At 42.1% G+C, this 15569-nt stretch overlaps 1 protein-coding gene across 1 annotated transcript in view; it reads left to right on the top strand.

Moving 5' to 3' along the window:
• The window catches only part of Slc9a2 (solute carrier family 9 member A2), an 83340-nt gene that overhangs the window by 61824 nt on the left and 5947 nt on the right, over positions 1–15569 (top strand). Inside the window, exons 6-8 of the mRNA XM_021198239.2 lie at positions 7792–7881; positions 8342–8412; positions 13936–14097. Of these exons, the coding sequence (XP_021053898.1) occupies positions 7792–7881; positions 8342–8412; positions 13936–14097 (323 nt within the window). The remainder of the gene's footprint in view (positions 1–7791; positions 7882–8341; positions 8413–13935; positions 14098–15569) is intronic.

Raw genomic sequence — 15569 nt, forward strand, 5'->3', positions numbered from 1 at the left:
TTGGTGTTTAATATTACAGGCAAGCTTGCTCTTTTGACTTGTAACAAACTGGAAGAGGATATAATTATCTATCTGCTGACTTGCAGCTAATTGTCTACAAGCCAGCAACAGCCCAGGCAACGTGCTATGCTGAACAGCACCACCCTGGACTTTCATGTCCTCTGCCTTGGCATTAACAGTGACACTACAGCAAACATGGAGGACTTGAGACGCAGTGGACAGATGATATTGTCCACAGAATCTTTGGTTAGCAAGCTCTTTGTGGAAGTGATTATGAATATAAGATATGAATGATGGTTGAGGAATCTAAAGTGTGAAGGATGGGGACACCATCTAGCATCTGGGCGAAGACCACTCAAAGTGGAAGGAAGAGCTTACACAAAGATGCCGAGGCAGGAAATGTACAGAACAGCATCGATAACCCAGATGAGCACACTGAAGCAGCCAGATGGAGACAAACATTGCTGAGTTCAGAATGCTCGCGTGGAGTGTACCTTTAACTGAAGGATACTAAGAAGTGTTTGTAGCAAGGGATTGTTTTGACAGGCATCCCTTGATCTTTGATGGGAGAGTGAAATATGGGAGACAAAAATAGAAGCAGGGAGACTCCTATGGGTGCTTGTGCATGAGGGTGGGGTGTAAGGGTCCCGATGGAGAAGAAGGGACTCAGTTGGCAGGCAGTAGGAGCCATGCGTCGGCTACTTTGAGTATGGTGAACATGTCAAGCTAACTAACCCTCTGGTAAAGGTGCATTTTGGGGGTCAGTGTTTAGACCATGCTAGTGCACACAGGCCAGTCTTTCTTTCCCATTATAAGCTAGAGGATCGCTTGATCAAACTCGTTCTGATAGCCATGTGGAAGGAGTGGCCATAGTTCTCCATAGTACACTAACATCCCTTTTGTGTTCCAGTGTGTGCACACCAGTTGACTATGGACACCCTGCTCCCTTCCCATATTTCTCTCACCGCTGTTTCTCTATACAACACAAGACACACATGCCCACGCATGAGCACACACATGTCCATGCGTGAATGCACAGATTTACACTGACAACCTTCAAAAAGAAGAACAGATCTGTGAAATAAATCTGGAGAGAAATCTTAATGAGTTGTGAATAATGATAAGAATAGCTAGTTACAAATATGTGCAAACACATCCATATCTGTGCCTTTCAAGTAAGATATCTATTCTCTTCCACATGGCAAATTTTATGTTGCTGGACCTATTATCAAAAATTAAAAATTATTTATTTGCATATGGGTGTTTTTAATGTGTGTATGTTTGTGTACTACATGCACGGCTGGTACTTTCAGGGGCCAGAAGATGGCATCTGGTACTGTAGAAATGGAGTTATAAATTGTTGTGAGCTGCCGTGTGCATGCTGGGAACGAAACCCTGGTCCTCTGTGAGAGCAGCCTGTGCCCTTAGTGAATGAACCGTCCCTCCAGAAGTTCCCATTATCAAAGTTTAAGATCTGTTTCCCTCTCCTTACATGAGAATTTCTTGAAGGACAAATTCCTCTATCATTATGGCTGTCTTCCAAAGCAGGTTATGCATGACATGATTTATCATTTATCATAATTTGTCATGATAATTTAAACATTGCTTAAATCACGCTGCTCATTTGAGTAACACATTGCGCTGCCTTTGAACGCAGCATTACTTATGGATCTACAAATGAGCAGTCTCCATGTCTAGACATTTGAATTCATTTTTTTCAACAAAGTAATGTTTCAAGCAATAATATTATTTATATACAACGTGGCCATCAGATCATGTTCTAAAATTGTATTAGAAATTGAGGTCTGTGAGGAGCAGAAAAGAGGCCGATCTGATCTGTTCTTTTGACCTCATTCCATGTATGTTCTATCAGCCTCAGTTTACCTAGCTGTAGGATGTAGACTGTGGGACCCCTCTCTCAGGTATTGTAGGGGAATATGTATAAACAGCACAATAACTGACATAGAATTGTGATCTCATGGTTTCATGTAAAATAGCAGGCTAAGCAATAATAGAAGAGAAAAGTTGGCATCATTCAGTCCTTATTCAGTTATCCCTACAGTCATGTAGAAGATGCCAAGAATCCTATAAATCTATCCAGAAGCTACCTGCAAATGAGTGAACTAAATGTAAAAACAACGCATCAGCTCTCTGTCGCCAATGCACGTCGATGATGTAATTCTCATCCTTGTGCAGACTGTGAGGCAAGCAGGTGGGTACTGACATCAGCCTGATAGTTCAAAGACAGAAGACTTTATTATTCATGGCAGAAGTGACAGCCAGAATATTGTGTCAATTTCCCTTAGCCCTTGGTTCCATGAAAGAGGCACAAAGGGCTCATGAAGGACAGATGCCTGTGTAATGGCCTGCTTTACTGGAAGGGTATGGAGCCTAGGAATTTATCACTGTCTGTGAAGGGTGAGGTTATTTTATTTCTCAAGATTGTTCTTTGCTCACACCTTCAGGAATGCCCCTGGTAAAAGTCTCTTTGTACATGTGGGAGCATGGGGATGCTTAGGGCCCATTTACCCTTAGTGATAAATATTTGATGGTGTTGTCTGCCAAACGGAAATGATGGTGCTCGCTTGTGAGGCCCCCTGCCATGTGGTTTCTTTTGTTAAATAAACTGCCATATTTAATTAACATTACCAACTGGGTAGGATTCCATAGACATAGGGATATTTAACATAGTCCTAGATAAAATGAGTAGAAAGACCCATTTTTTTTAAAAAAGAAAAGTCTATAAAAACAGCTTAGTATGTGAAGAAAACAGTGAAATTTATTGCTCAGTGTTTTAAACTGAGCAATCAGAGTTAATTTAGCAATGAACAACTAGAGGACTATTGTGTCTGTGGAGGGGGAGGTTGGGGGGGAAAATAATTTCTTTATAGCTATGTAGGGTTTGTGATCTGGAATTCATGATAGAGGCTTGGGAGATGGGAGACCCCAACTGAGGAGTTGTCTGAAATAGACACCTTTTAAAGAATGAGATGGGGGAGAAATAGGAGGAAGAGGAAGAAGAAGGAGAAGGGGAGAAAGAAGAGGAAGAAGAGGAGGAAGAGGGAGAGGAGGAAGAAAAGGGGAAGGGGAGGGAGAAGAAGAGGAAGAGGAAGAAAAAGAGTATTCTGAGGGCAGAGCCTAGACACCCAGAATTAATTGATAAATTGTTGAGGAAGCTGGATAATCCCAGGAGAGTGAACACAGTAGCTGGTGAGGAATGAAGTGTGGGGGCGGGGAGGCAGAAGCCAAGGGGTGAGAGAGTTTGCAGAGAGCAGTCATGACCTTAGGAAAAAGCAACAGCATCCTGAGTGAGGAGTGCCCCTGCTGACAGGAGCGCTATGATGAGCGTCATCCTGTGACTAACCAGACCCAAAAGAGAGACACTAGGGGCAAATGATCTGCCAAGAGAAGGATGAAAGGCTTGACAAATGTGACTCTCCTTCCAGTTTTTGTAAGATGAGTGCTTCAGCCACACATTTGATTGTAGAAGGTGTTTCTTTTGGTGTGCTTGCAGAGTCCAAAGACAGACTTCTGGTATACCAGTCTATTACTCACAGTGCCTTATACACTTGAACTTGAAACAGCATTGGGTCTCTTACTGAACCTGAAACTCCTATTGTTTTGGGGTAAGCTGGAGGCGACCAAGCCCAGAAATCCTCCTGCCTCAGCTCCCTTAAGCACAGCACTATTATTGGTGTATGTGGCTATGCCTGACTGTTTCCATGGCCTCTGAGGATCTGAATTCAGCTCTTTACGCTTGTGTAGCAAGAATTATTACCCACTGAGCCATCTCCCCAGGCAAACAGTGATAGTTTTCATACATACATTTTTTTTTCAAGTTTTCTAGGGAAATCCTTGCTGACTCAGCATGGAAATATTAGAAGTCCCTCTTTGTCAGCATTAATTCCACAAAAAGAACTTATTTTTTCCCTGCAAATGGACCAAAGAATGCTTACTTTAGCCAAACAACAGGTTAGGTTTTTCTCTTCTTTCCTCTCATTGGTAGCTTGAGGCAGACAGAGAACAATGTAGAAATGTTACTCCCAGTAATTCTCTAGCCTTCCTGTTAGATGACTCTGAGCATGACTCTGTGGTGCTATATTTGTTGTGCCAAACTTGAGTGACAGGTGAGGATTTCTTTGCACTTTGCAAAGACATTTTTTTTCATAATTTGTTGCAAGACTCTGGATTGCATTTTAACTTTTTCATCCTCTCCAGATAGTAACAAGCTATCTTGTTCTTAGAAGTCCTATCCAATGACTTCTTGTGTAACCTAAATTAGAAATTTTCCAAAGGGATAAAATAGGTGTCCCATCAGAGGTGCCTTCTCTCTGTCCTTCCAAACCAGAGGCTTTGGCTCACGTAATAAAATATCCTGATTGGCCAAGTAAGGCATGCACACATGCCACATGCTCCAGCTAGATGCCCAAGAAAGGACAAAGGGAGGGAGGGAGAGGAATGGATCAGTGTCTCACAAGTGATTTCTATTTGGCATGATACAGCTGAAAGCAGTTCCCAGAGGTGAACATGTACTTAAGGGAATGTGATTTTAATTCGACGAACAATCTTTCAGTTGTTAATTGTGAACTTAGATGTGTTATACTTTTACCAACTGGGGTTGATCTGGGTTTCCACACTCTCTTCCTGAATTTGGTCAGTGTGATTTACTCATCGGTTCATTGGCTTTCAGTCTGTCTAGACAGTGGGAATCAATATCAGGATTGGAGATACCCATTCTGGCTTTCATATACTGTGGTTCCAAGTATAGGATTTTCCCTTTAACTTACTGAATAAATGCTGAAAGGGGGAAGGAACGTGTGTTATAGCAATTTATGTCTTCAGAATATGTTAGACATTTTCAAGGTTGAGAATTACACTGGCTTTCTTGTTTTAATCTTGAGCTCCTAGCATTCGGCAGATCTATGGGACATGAAACTCAATGAGGTCACCATCTCTGAAAATCATAATCGTGTCTCATTTGTTTTGCCTACATTTTAAAATTCCAGAATGTGTTGATTGGGAAACTGTTATTAGCTCCTGTGTGATTTCCAAGTGTCAGACTGAAACATAAATATGACACAAGAGACGTCTCATACCAAATTTAGTTGGAATTAGTTTTTCACTTAAGAAGGTTAAAAAAAAAAAGGAAAGAAAGAAACATGTTAGAAAAATGCTTTTGCTGGATTGATGGAACAAAACTTTGAAAAGTGCTGTGTGCTCGTAGAGGTATTGTGTAATCAAAACCATTCTTTTTTAATTAATACATGTATATATTTACTTTACATCCTGATAGCAGCCTCCTCTCCCTCATCTCCTCCCAACTATTCCCCCTTTCCCTCCCCCTATCCACTTCTCTTTCCTTTCTCTTCAGAAAAAGGGAGGCTTCTCATGAATATCCACCAGCCTTGGCATGTCAAGGCTGTAAGACTAGGAGCATCTTCTCCATTTGAGACTAGACAAGGCAGCCCAGTTCGAGGAAAACCACCACCACCAACAACAACAAACAAAGGCAGGCAACAGAGTCAGACAGCCCCTGTCCCTGTTAGGAATCCCACATGAAGATCAAGCTATATAACTGTTGCATGTTTAGAGGGCCTAGGTCAGTTCCATGCATGCTATTTGGTTGGTGGTTCAGGCTCGGTGAGCTCCTGTGGGCTCAAGTTAGTAGATTCTGTGGGTTTCTATTGGTGTCCTTGACCCCCCCTGGCTCCTACAGTCCTTCCTCCCCCCATCTTCTGTAAGACTCCCCCCAAGCTCCATCTAATGTTTGGCTGTGGGTCTCTGCATCTGTTTCCTTTAGTTACTGGGTGAAGCCTCTCAGAGGACAGTTATGCTCGGCTCCTATCTGCAAGGATAGCAGAATATCATTTACAGTGTCAGAGGTGGATTCCCTCTCATAGCATGGGCCTCAAGCTAGACCAGTCATTGGTTGGACATTCCCTCAGTTTCTGTCAGTACAATTTGAAAAGCCTAAAAGGCAAGCTAAGAGTCATCACAAACGCAATTTTAGCAATTGAGAGGCTGAGGCAGGAGGAGTGATAACAATGTAAAGGTTAGCCTGGGTTATATAGTGAGTTCCAAGCTACCATGGGCTTGTCTCAACTCAACATCTAAATACAGGAAAAAGTGAGATGGAAGTCAAGTGGCATACAATATACTTCAACATAGCCCCCCATCTCGCCAAGAAAACCATCCATCTCATGCATGTAGCTTTTGTGCTATGTATCCCCAAGCAAGAACCTGGTGCTCTTCCCACACAGCACCTCTCCTGCCTCTTTTGGTGCCAATATCACACCTTATGTGTGTCCTGTCTGATAGATTGTGTTGTGTCTGCAAACTCCCCTTTATTTTCATTTTTGAAAAAATAATTCTGGTCACCTTTTCTCTTGTTGGTTATTTAGATTGCCCAAGCTCTGTTTCACATCTGAACATTACATTATCATGGTTTTTTTGTGTGTGTGTGTAGGCATTAGTTAGGAAAAGTTGTCATTATAGTCTATTCATCCAATTTAAAACTTTAAATGTATTTTTAGATTTCAAATCTTTCTAATATTCTTCAGTTACGTTTCACCATTCTCCAGATAGGGGTTTTATGCAATTGTCATAAGGCTTCATATATACGAATATAAAAACACAGAAGTATCTATATGTACATAGTTTCTCTCAGTGTATATACCATATTATATATTAGTATATATTAGTTACACAAGCATACCCTGTAGCAATAATATGATGTAATACATCATAAAATAAACATTGCTGTTGTGTGATTATTGTTTATACTCTTTAAGGGTTGGACCATGTGTGTTGATTTTCTTCTAGTCACTTTTCTTGCTGTTTCCATTGAGAAGAGATCTCTTAAGCTTTAGAACAAAGATACAAACTGTCCATCAGCAAGGCATTCTTGTGACTTTGTTGTCAGCACTTCCTGCCTTTTCTCTTGTCTCTGTTTGGAGTGCAGCCTGTGACTCTGTGCCTGACAGCAGAGCCGAGTGCCCTCTGCCCTCCGTGCCTCTAACGGAGATGCGTTTGATGGTTCATTATGGAGTGAGGTGTTGACTGTGGAACTGTACAGAGGTCTTTGTTCTGAGTATGGAGTTTCCTTTATTCCCCTACTTTACTCCGGAGCTTGTCATTTGTTCAGGGTGATCCCTGAGGGTGCCAAGCTCGCCCTTGCAATGTTCCCCACTGCTGCTCAGGGACTCTCCTGGAGTCTCTGCCAGGGGGTGATGCCAGCACCTTTCAGGATTCTTGCTGAGCACTTTCTCAGTTTGCAGCTTCCTTGGTGCTCTCCATATGCCTGGCTGTCACTCCTTTGGCCTCCTTTGTGACCATGTTGGGATAGAAATGACCTTCTTTTAGTCACAGTCCTAGAGCCATGGTCCTTTGCTGTCCATCTTCATGTTCTCATGCCCAAGCCCCATGACAGGCATGCAGAAGCAGCTTAGGGAAAATTGTCTCTGTAGTATGAACAAATGGAAAAGTCACCGGAGAGTTTTCCTCTGGATAACACAGCAAGTAGCCAAGTCCTCAGAACTCTATTATTTCTTACAGTTATCTTCCAATACTTTCCATTTTTGGCATCTGTTTTATGTTGGAAATGGTCTTATGAGAATCAGACATCTGTGGAAAAGAAAGATAAGAATAACCAAATTTTGCATTTACTATCTTAACCCTTAGCAACGGTCTAGCTTTCGTTGGTGGTCGATGATTCTTAAGAGATGACAAACTATGGTTCAGCCTTTTGCTTATGAGAAAAATACCTTTACTTATGTACATATTTTCATGTAGGGAATAACCATCCGGCCACTGGTGGAGTTTCTTGATGTTAAGAGATCGAATAAGAAGCAGCAAGCTGTCAGTGAAGAGATCCACTGTCGGGTAGGTGCTGACCAGGGAACAGCTTAATAAAGAAAATGTGTAGTAATGAGAGAAATGGCCTTGTGCTATTGTGCACTGCTGGAAAGGAAAGGGAAGAGGAGAAGGATCAAGGGGATGGGGGAGGCCTCGGGAAGGTCTGTGATGGGAGGCAAACTCTTCATAACCCCATGATATCCAGTCCAAGCCAGCTAAAGTCCTGAAGCAGCAGAGAGAAAAGAAAACCTTCAACCTGAAAATGTTTCTACCAGCTATTTCTTGTCATTTTGAAAATGAAGATCAGAATTAGGACGATCAAAGTAATGAAAATATTGCCTTAGTAATTGAAGGTAAATGATTAGCTGAGTGTTTCCAGCACAACCAACTGTGTGTGTCCCTGGAGTTTGGTGTGGTGTCAGTGGCGTTAAAAAGGACCACTTGTGAGAAAAAGCCAATGATTAGCCCATATTTCCTTCTCTTGTAGTTTTTTGATCATGTGAAGACTGGGATTGAAGATGTGTGTGGACACTGGGGTCACAACTTCTGGAGAGACAAGTAAGAGGCCAAGCAATCAAAGTGGCTCTTGGTCACTATTGGAAACAAAATATCAGGTCACTACTGGAAACATAATACACTTGTACTGTTTTTCAGCCTGGGAATCCCATGCTGTGCTACTGTGTGTCCTTTTATGGTTACTCTTAGCTATAGACAGGCATAGTGAGACATGCTTGTGATCCCAGAACCCTAGAGTCTAAGGCAGGAGGCTCCACATGAGCTCAAGGGCAGCTTAGGCTACTTAGCGACTGTGCCAACTATTATAACATCTTAGCTACAGCAGAGTGATAAAATTGTTATACATGAGGCAGGAGCTTATTTCTCTATAATGAATAACATAAAGCAGGAAACCCTGGCTTAGCAGATGAGAATGCTATTCCATGTTCCCATTAACTGGGCATGGCCTCCATACTAACCCTGGAGGTAGAATTATTCCTTCAATGTCATCTATTCCAGGGGCAAGATGGAAGAAAGATGGATCCTCTTAAGGCAGGACATCCTCTGCCATCATTTGCCAGGGTCCTCAGAAGCAGCCAAATAGCCTTTCCATGCCATTCCTTACTGCAGAGGAACCAAGAGCCCAGCCAATGAGTAAAAAGCCAAGGGTTCAATGACTGTCTGCTCTGCTACATTAGGAAGGGGGGGCATATCAGAGACAGAGATTCACAGCACCAAAGGATAACGGTAAACCGAAAGAAGAAAAAATCATGAGCTTACATCGGGGGATTCATGTACCTGAATGTACCTTTACATTTTATAGAAAGCACACCACACACACACACACACACACACACACACACACACACACACAGATACTTCTTTTTGATTTTTTTTTTTTTTAGACAGGCTTTCTTTGTGTAGCCCTCACTGTCTTGGAACTCGCGCTGTAGATCGAGCTGTCCACCTGCCTCTGCCTCCCAAGTGCTGAGATTAAAAGCATGTGCCACCACTGTCCAGCCTGGATTTATTTTTATGATAAAGGCTCTGTGGTGGTCAGAAACAATTTAGTACCTGTCTTCCTGGTGGTTATAAATTGAGGTGGGAGCAGTTGACTAGACAGAGCAATGAGATGGAGAAATGAATGGATTCTGGCAGCTGCATTTGAAACATGGGGCCCAGGAGCCATCCCTCATCATCATATGGGAGCCCGTGGTGGGTATCAGAAACAGCCATGCTGGCAATATGGCTAATACTGCCAGCAGGCCTCTTGTCATACAAAGTGATCTGTGAGCATTTGTGCACATATTGCTGGCTAGGCAAGATGTCTCAAGAAAATAAAAAAAGCAGCATTTAAGCTGGAACATGAAGTCAGAGGGAGACATTCTAGACCATATTGAGATATTTCCTCTTGCTTTTCCTCTCGAACTGACTCACAGAAATTTTGCTCCACTACTCACTCATTGATATAAACTTGGCCATTTGCTGATCTATGTATTTAAGGTGGAAGAATTTGCATGCTGCTCTTTGCTCACACAATATAGTACAGTATTGGGCTATATATGATGTATGTGTCAGGGCATCAAATTTTATAATACAGAAAACAAAGGAATTATATAGTAAACAGGTGTGTGTGGAGGGGTTGTGAGTGAGTGTGTGTGTGTGTGTGTGTGTGTGTGTGTGTTGTGTGTGTGCATGTGTGTGTGTGATTGGAAGTGGAGATATGGGAGAGAGCGAGCCTTCAGGAATACATTGAGTTACAAAGACATTAGTGTCAGAGCAATTACAAAGCTTAAAGCATTCTTCATGTTCATGGATGTTAGAAAGTCCCCTGAGCTTAGTCTTATTTTATAAACTAAGGAGAGATGTTTCTGTACAGGCAGAGGACTCTGTTAACCACCTGGGAGCACAAGGTAATAAAGCTGTAAAACTCTGGACAAATTTCCATTTCTCTCGGGAAACATTCTTTTTTTCTTTCTTTTTTTTTTTTCTGGAGGTGGATTAAAGTTAGCCTTGTTCCCTTTCCAACTCTGTTGTGCAGTCTAGGAATTATATGCCAAACCAATACAACAGACTTTCTTCTCTTTCCCTGTTGTTTTATCTTCTCCCTTTCAAGTCTGTCACCTCTGTTGCTCTACAGACTCCTAGCAGCAGTCTCTCCACATGGTGAGCTGAGCGAGAGGCATACTGCATACTGGCGAGTTTCCGTTCAATGGCAAAGACTGGGAGTTTTCATGTTCCTCCAGTCCTTGTGCATCCAAGGACAGAGAATACAGACATATAGGCACTCACTAGATCAGCAGCTCCTGGGTGCATTTGGGAATAAGAGGTGACATCCTATTTGGCTTTCTATTGCTATAACAGAGACAAGGACCCAAAGCAACCTGTGGAGGAAAGGGATTCATTCATCCTACAGCTTCAGTTAACTATGAGAAGGGAGTCAGGCCAGGAGCTCAAAGCAGGAGCTCAAGGCACGAACAGGGAGAGACCTTGGAGGAGCATTGCTACCTGGCTTGTCCCTAGCTTAGCCTGCTTTTCTATACCACCCAGTAGCACATGTCTAGGAGTGACACAACCCACACAGTTGATGGTGTTCTGTTCTATTGATCAATAATCAGGAAAATGGTAGTCTTATGAAGGTACTTTTTCAATTGGGGTTCCTTCTTCTCAGACAGCACTAGTTTGTATCAAACTAGCAGCAGCAGCAGCAACAACAACAACAAAAAACCGCAACCAGTGCCAAGAAGGGGGTGGTGAGGCTGAGATCATGTGGGTTTGAAGAGGGATGCAGGCAAAGGTCAGAGGAAATCCATATTTCTCTGAGGTCCACGAACATCTTTCAGGCAGACCTTTCAAGGAAGCCGTAGGCGGACTGTGAGCATGAACAAGAGGAGCGCTGACATGTCTGGCTTGTCTCTGGAAGCAAATGTGGCTTTTCCATGATGCTGTTCATCAGCAACCAAAAAGTTTTAATTAATCCACAGCATTTTACAACCCCATGTTCCATTCCCACACAAACTTCAAAACAGTTTCTTGAGTGTCACCTGCCCAATCCTTAGGAAAGTGGATACGGGACCCTGGGTGCTGACACAAGCTGTTCTCCTATCAATTATGAATCTCCTCTCAGGTGTGTACAGAGCCATGGACACCATCAAAAAGGAACAGACAAAAAGAAGTTGTGCTCTGAGCGTGTTGGGTATCTTTCCTTTATTCCAAAGCCTCGCTGTTACAGCACCTCATTGGCCCTAGCAGAGAATTCTTGAGGCGCTTGATCTGATCAGCTGAGAAGAGAATGAAAGGTGACACAGTGCTGACATTGCTCCGATGATATGAAAGGCAACACCCGTGTGGAGCTTGACAGAACGAGCCAGGGAGAAAGCAATAAGAAAACAGGCACTCCCCATGTGGGACAGAGTGGCTGCCAGTCCCATCTCTGTCACTCTCCCTTTAGTTTATCTCTGGTAAAAATCTAAAGCAATCATAGTCATATGAGAAGTGCTAGAGGCCTTGTATTACTGCGAAGAATCCTGGCTCGGTGAGCCTGGCACAAAATTCAAAATAAACATCGGAAAGAGTAGGCCCGGCCTTCTAATAGTACTGGGCCACTAGCACAGCACATTCAGGGTGGCTCCTTAATTATTCAGAGCCCTCCAGCACTCAGAACAAAGAAGCAGTGCCAAGAATGTGGGCCAATGTCGGCTTCCCTCACGGCACAGGCGTGCCAGCCAGTAAACCTCTTTGGGTCTACGGTGAATCAATGTTATATACCTATTTCTTTCTCAGCAAATATTTATTGCCTATTGTTTTACTTATACACTGGCATGTGGTGTTGCACAACCACATTCACAAAGCCAGCTGATCAAAATAGCAGTCATGTATTATTAACCTGTGTGAGTCTAGAAGCTGCACGTGGGCTGGGCTGGGCTGGGCTCATCTGGGCTGGACTTGTTCTTGCTCCTGCAGGGTGGAAGGTAGTTAGCTGATCCTGCCAGAGCTTGCCTCACATGGTGGAGGTAAATTAAGGACAACATCATTTATATCCTGTTCACCTTGGTTTGTAGACATGATGGTGTGTGCCTAAGGTAGTGTGAACACACAGGATCTGGGATTCCGTGTCGAGCCTCTTTGGTCATTGTGCCAGTGAAAGACTCTTTGGCCATTGTGTCAGGTGGAGGCAATTCACCGAAACCAGTAACGGTATTAATCACTGTGACTAGGAATAGGCAAAGGTCATCTAGACTATAACAGAAAGCTAATTGTTGGGTTTTGGCAGATCTAGATACAACAAGGCCCTGGGGCCAACAGATATGTCTATAATGCACAAGCTTAAACTGTGCCTGGCTCAGTTCTCTGCATAGGGGTGGCAAGAATCCCCATAATGCTGATTTTACCTTTGACTGCAAGAGATGGACTGTAAGATGAATAAGAAAACTACGTACCCTGCTACAGAATGATAGCTGTCGGGTAGAATAATACATCTGGACAGGGAGATGGGAAATGAGGTTCAAAGGAGTGGGAACAGGGGGGAGTGGTTGCCTTTGGACACATAGCACACAGAGGTCTGGCTCACTGAGGTTCTTTTGCGATAACTATGGCTGAATGTTACAGAGTGATGTAAAGGCTATGGAAAAAAAAAGCATTCCTAGTAGATGGGACAATGACTATACAGACCCTCAGAGTACAGGTGCCTACGGGCAGAGGTAGGAAGGGACCCCGCGTGGGCGGTAGCTACTATTCTGATGGCATTTCCAGAGACTCTGGTTCCTGTGCTCAAAACACATTCCAGGGGCAGGGACACCTTGTAGGTTCCCAAATTAGTATCGAAGTCCAGGAGGAAAAAAGAAAAAGCACAGTAGCATCTGGAACCATAGCGACAGCACTAGAGGTGCTGAAAAGTGACCAGGCGTTTGTTTGTATTTTGATGGTGATCGTTGACCGAGTGGCATGGAATGTTAGTTGGCCGGGGCTGCCATCACGAAGCTGTACACAATAGGAGGGTCAAAGAGCAGAAATGCGTTGTCTCACTTTTATGAGGAATATAAAGTCAAACACAGGATGTGAACAGGGGCTGTTCCTGGGAGTTTAGGGAAAGAGGTGTTGCTCTTTGCTTGCAGAGAGTTCTGCACCCCGAGACTCTTCATGCTCATGTCTCCTTGAGTGTCTGTGTCTAAGGATGTCCTTCTTACCAGTGTGGCAGTCACACTGAGGGGACCCCACTCTAATGACATCATGTCACCTTAGTCACATTTGTGAAGACCACGTCTTCCAAATGAGGTCTCGGTCAGATGCACTAGGACTCAGGAACTTGACATGGGAACTTCATCCCACATCATGGAATATGGAAGAGAAAGACTGCACAGGATGTCAACGAGTTTGCCCAGGTGGAGGCCAGGGGAGGGGCAGGGAGTTCAGTTCCACTCGGAGTTTGGACGCTTGTTAGCTACATCATATATACATGCATATATATGCACACATAAAAGCATATATAAAAATACACATATGGTAAGACTAGTTCTGTACTTTGGAGTGCTTTTCTTATCCAATGAGGTATTCATTAATTTAAACTCTGGATTTACTTATTTGTAGGTTTAAGAAGTTTGATGACAAATACCTTCGGAAGCTTCTGATTCGGGAAAACCAACCCAAGTCCAGCATCGTGTCCTTATATAAAAAGCTTGAGATAAAACATGCCATTGAAATGGCAGAGACAGGGATGATAAGCACTGTCCCCTCATTTGCATCTCTCAAGTGAGTACCACTTTGTCAAGGGAAGCGAATGTAATAAGTATGCATTGGTATGGGTTCAAGATGTGTGATAGTAATAGTATTATAGTAACACTATACTGTATACACTATAGTATATATATGTATATACTACATACATGTATATATACTATATATGTAATATATATATTAATTTTAAATGCTATATAATAACATATATCATATATTATATGCATTGTATAATACACACAATAACATATACATATACACATACATACATTATAGTATATAACATACTATATATGTATATATACTATATACTACATAATATATGGTGTATACTATATACTGCATAATATTGTATATATTATGCAATGTGTATCATATATGATATATATGCTATCATATATAAAATATACATTATAGTACATATAGTGTACATAGTATTACATATTATAAGCTATATGTATTATATATAATGTATATATAATATAATAAAATATAGTGGTATGGTATAGCATAGTAATAATATTGTTGATGTAAATCCTAGAGTGATGGATTAAGATCTCAAAACAGAGTTAGATTCTGGTTAAATGCCACAGCTCTAGGTTATACTATGCCTGTCATGTTTATGTTATATTATGTTGTATGTTTTGTTATATTGGAAATGGAAAGTCCAAAATCACAGTCATGTTTAGGGTGTCTGTGCCTTTGTCGAATTAGTTTTGGAAGGTTCAGTACCAGTAGAAAGTGAGTTAAACTCTTCTTAACCTTGTCTAATGGGCTGTTCTCAAGGTGTGTTAGATTTGCTCTTATGACTGTACCCAGAATGCATCTGTTTCCTTAGTAAGTACTCACAGCAGTGCACTTAGTCTTGGGGAAACACACATGGTTTCTGGATGCAGTGGTTCCCATCCATGGCTGAACATTGGAGACCCCTTGGGAGTATAAGCCACTATAAAGGCCTGGGTGACACTCTGCAAGAATTCAATCCAGATTCCCTGGATGGGGCTTAATAAATTAAATTAGATTTCTAATTGGACATGTGCTAATTCAATTTCTATTGGAACTGACGATTCTGCATTACTTTCTGCTAGGAATAATGAATAGATAACGCTGTGAGTGAGTCTTTTAAAATGAATCACATGAGAAGCTGTCTGTGGCAATGTGTACGTGCAGTCACAGTGTCGCAGGGCCAAGGTCTCAGGAGGGAGAGCACTGGGCCAGCCTGGGCTACAACATAAGGCATTGGGTATGGGGGAAGCATGACATAATAGTTGACCCTGTAACCTCATATACAGTTAAAGTTAACAGGAATGATTTTATCACTGAGATAAGTTTTAGAAACTTAATTATTGTAAAACTGAGTACTTTAAAAATATTCACAATGTTTGGAAATACTGAGCAATTCCTAATTGCTCCTTTTAAACAAATATGTTACTCCGAAGCAATGATGTTATAATGCTAAAGCAGGAATTAATGATTCTAAAGTACTT

Source organism: Mus pahari, chromosome 5 (genome assembly GCF_900095145.1).
Source record: "Mus pahari chromosome 5, PAHARI_EIJ_v1.1, whole genome shotgun sequence".
Lineage (NCBI taxonomy): Eukaryota > Metazoa > Chordata > Mammalia > Rodentia > Muridae > Mus > Mus pahari.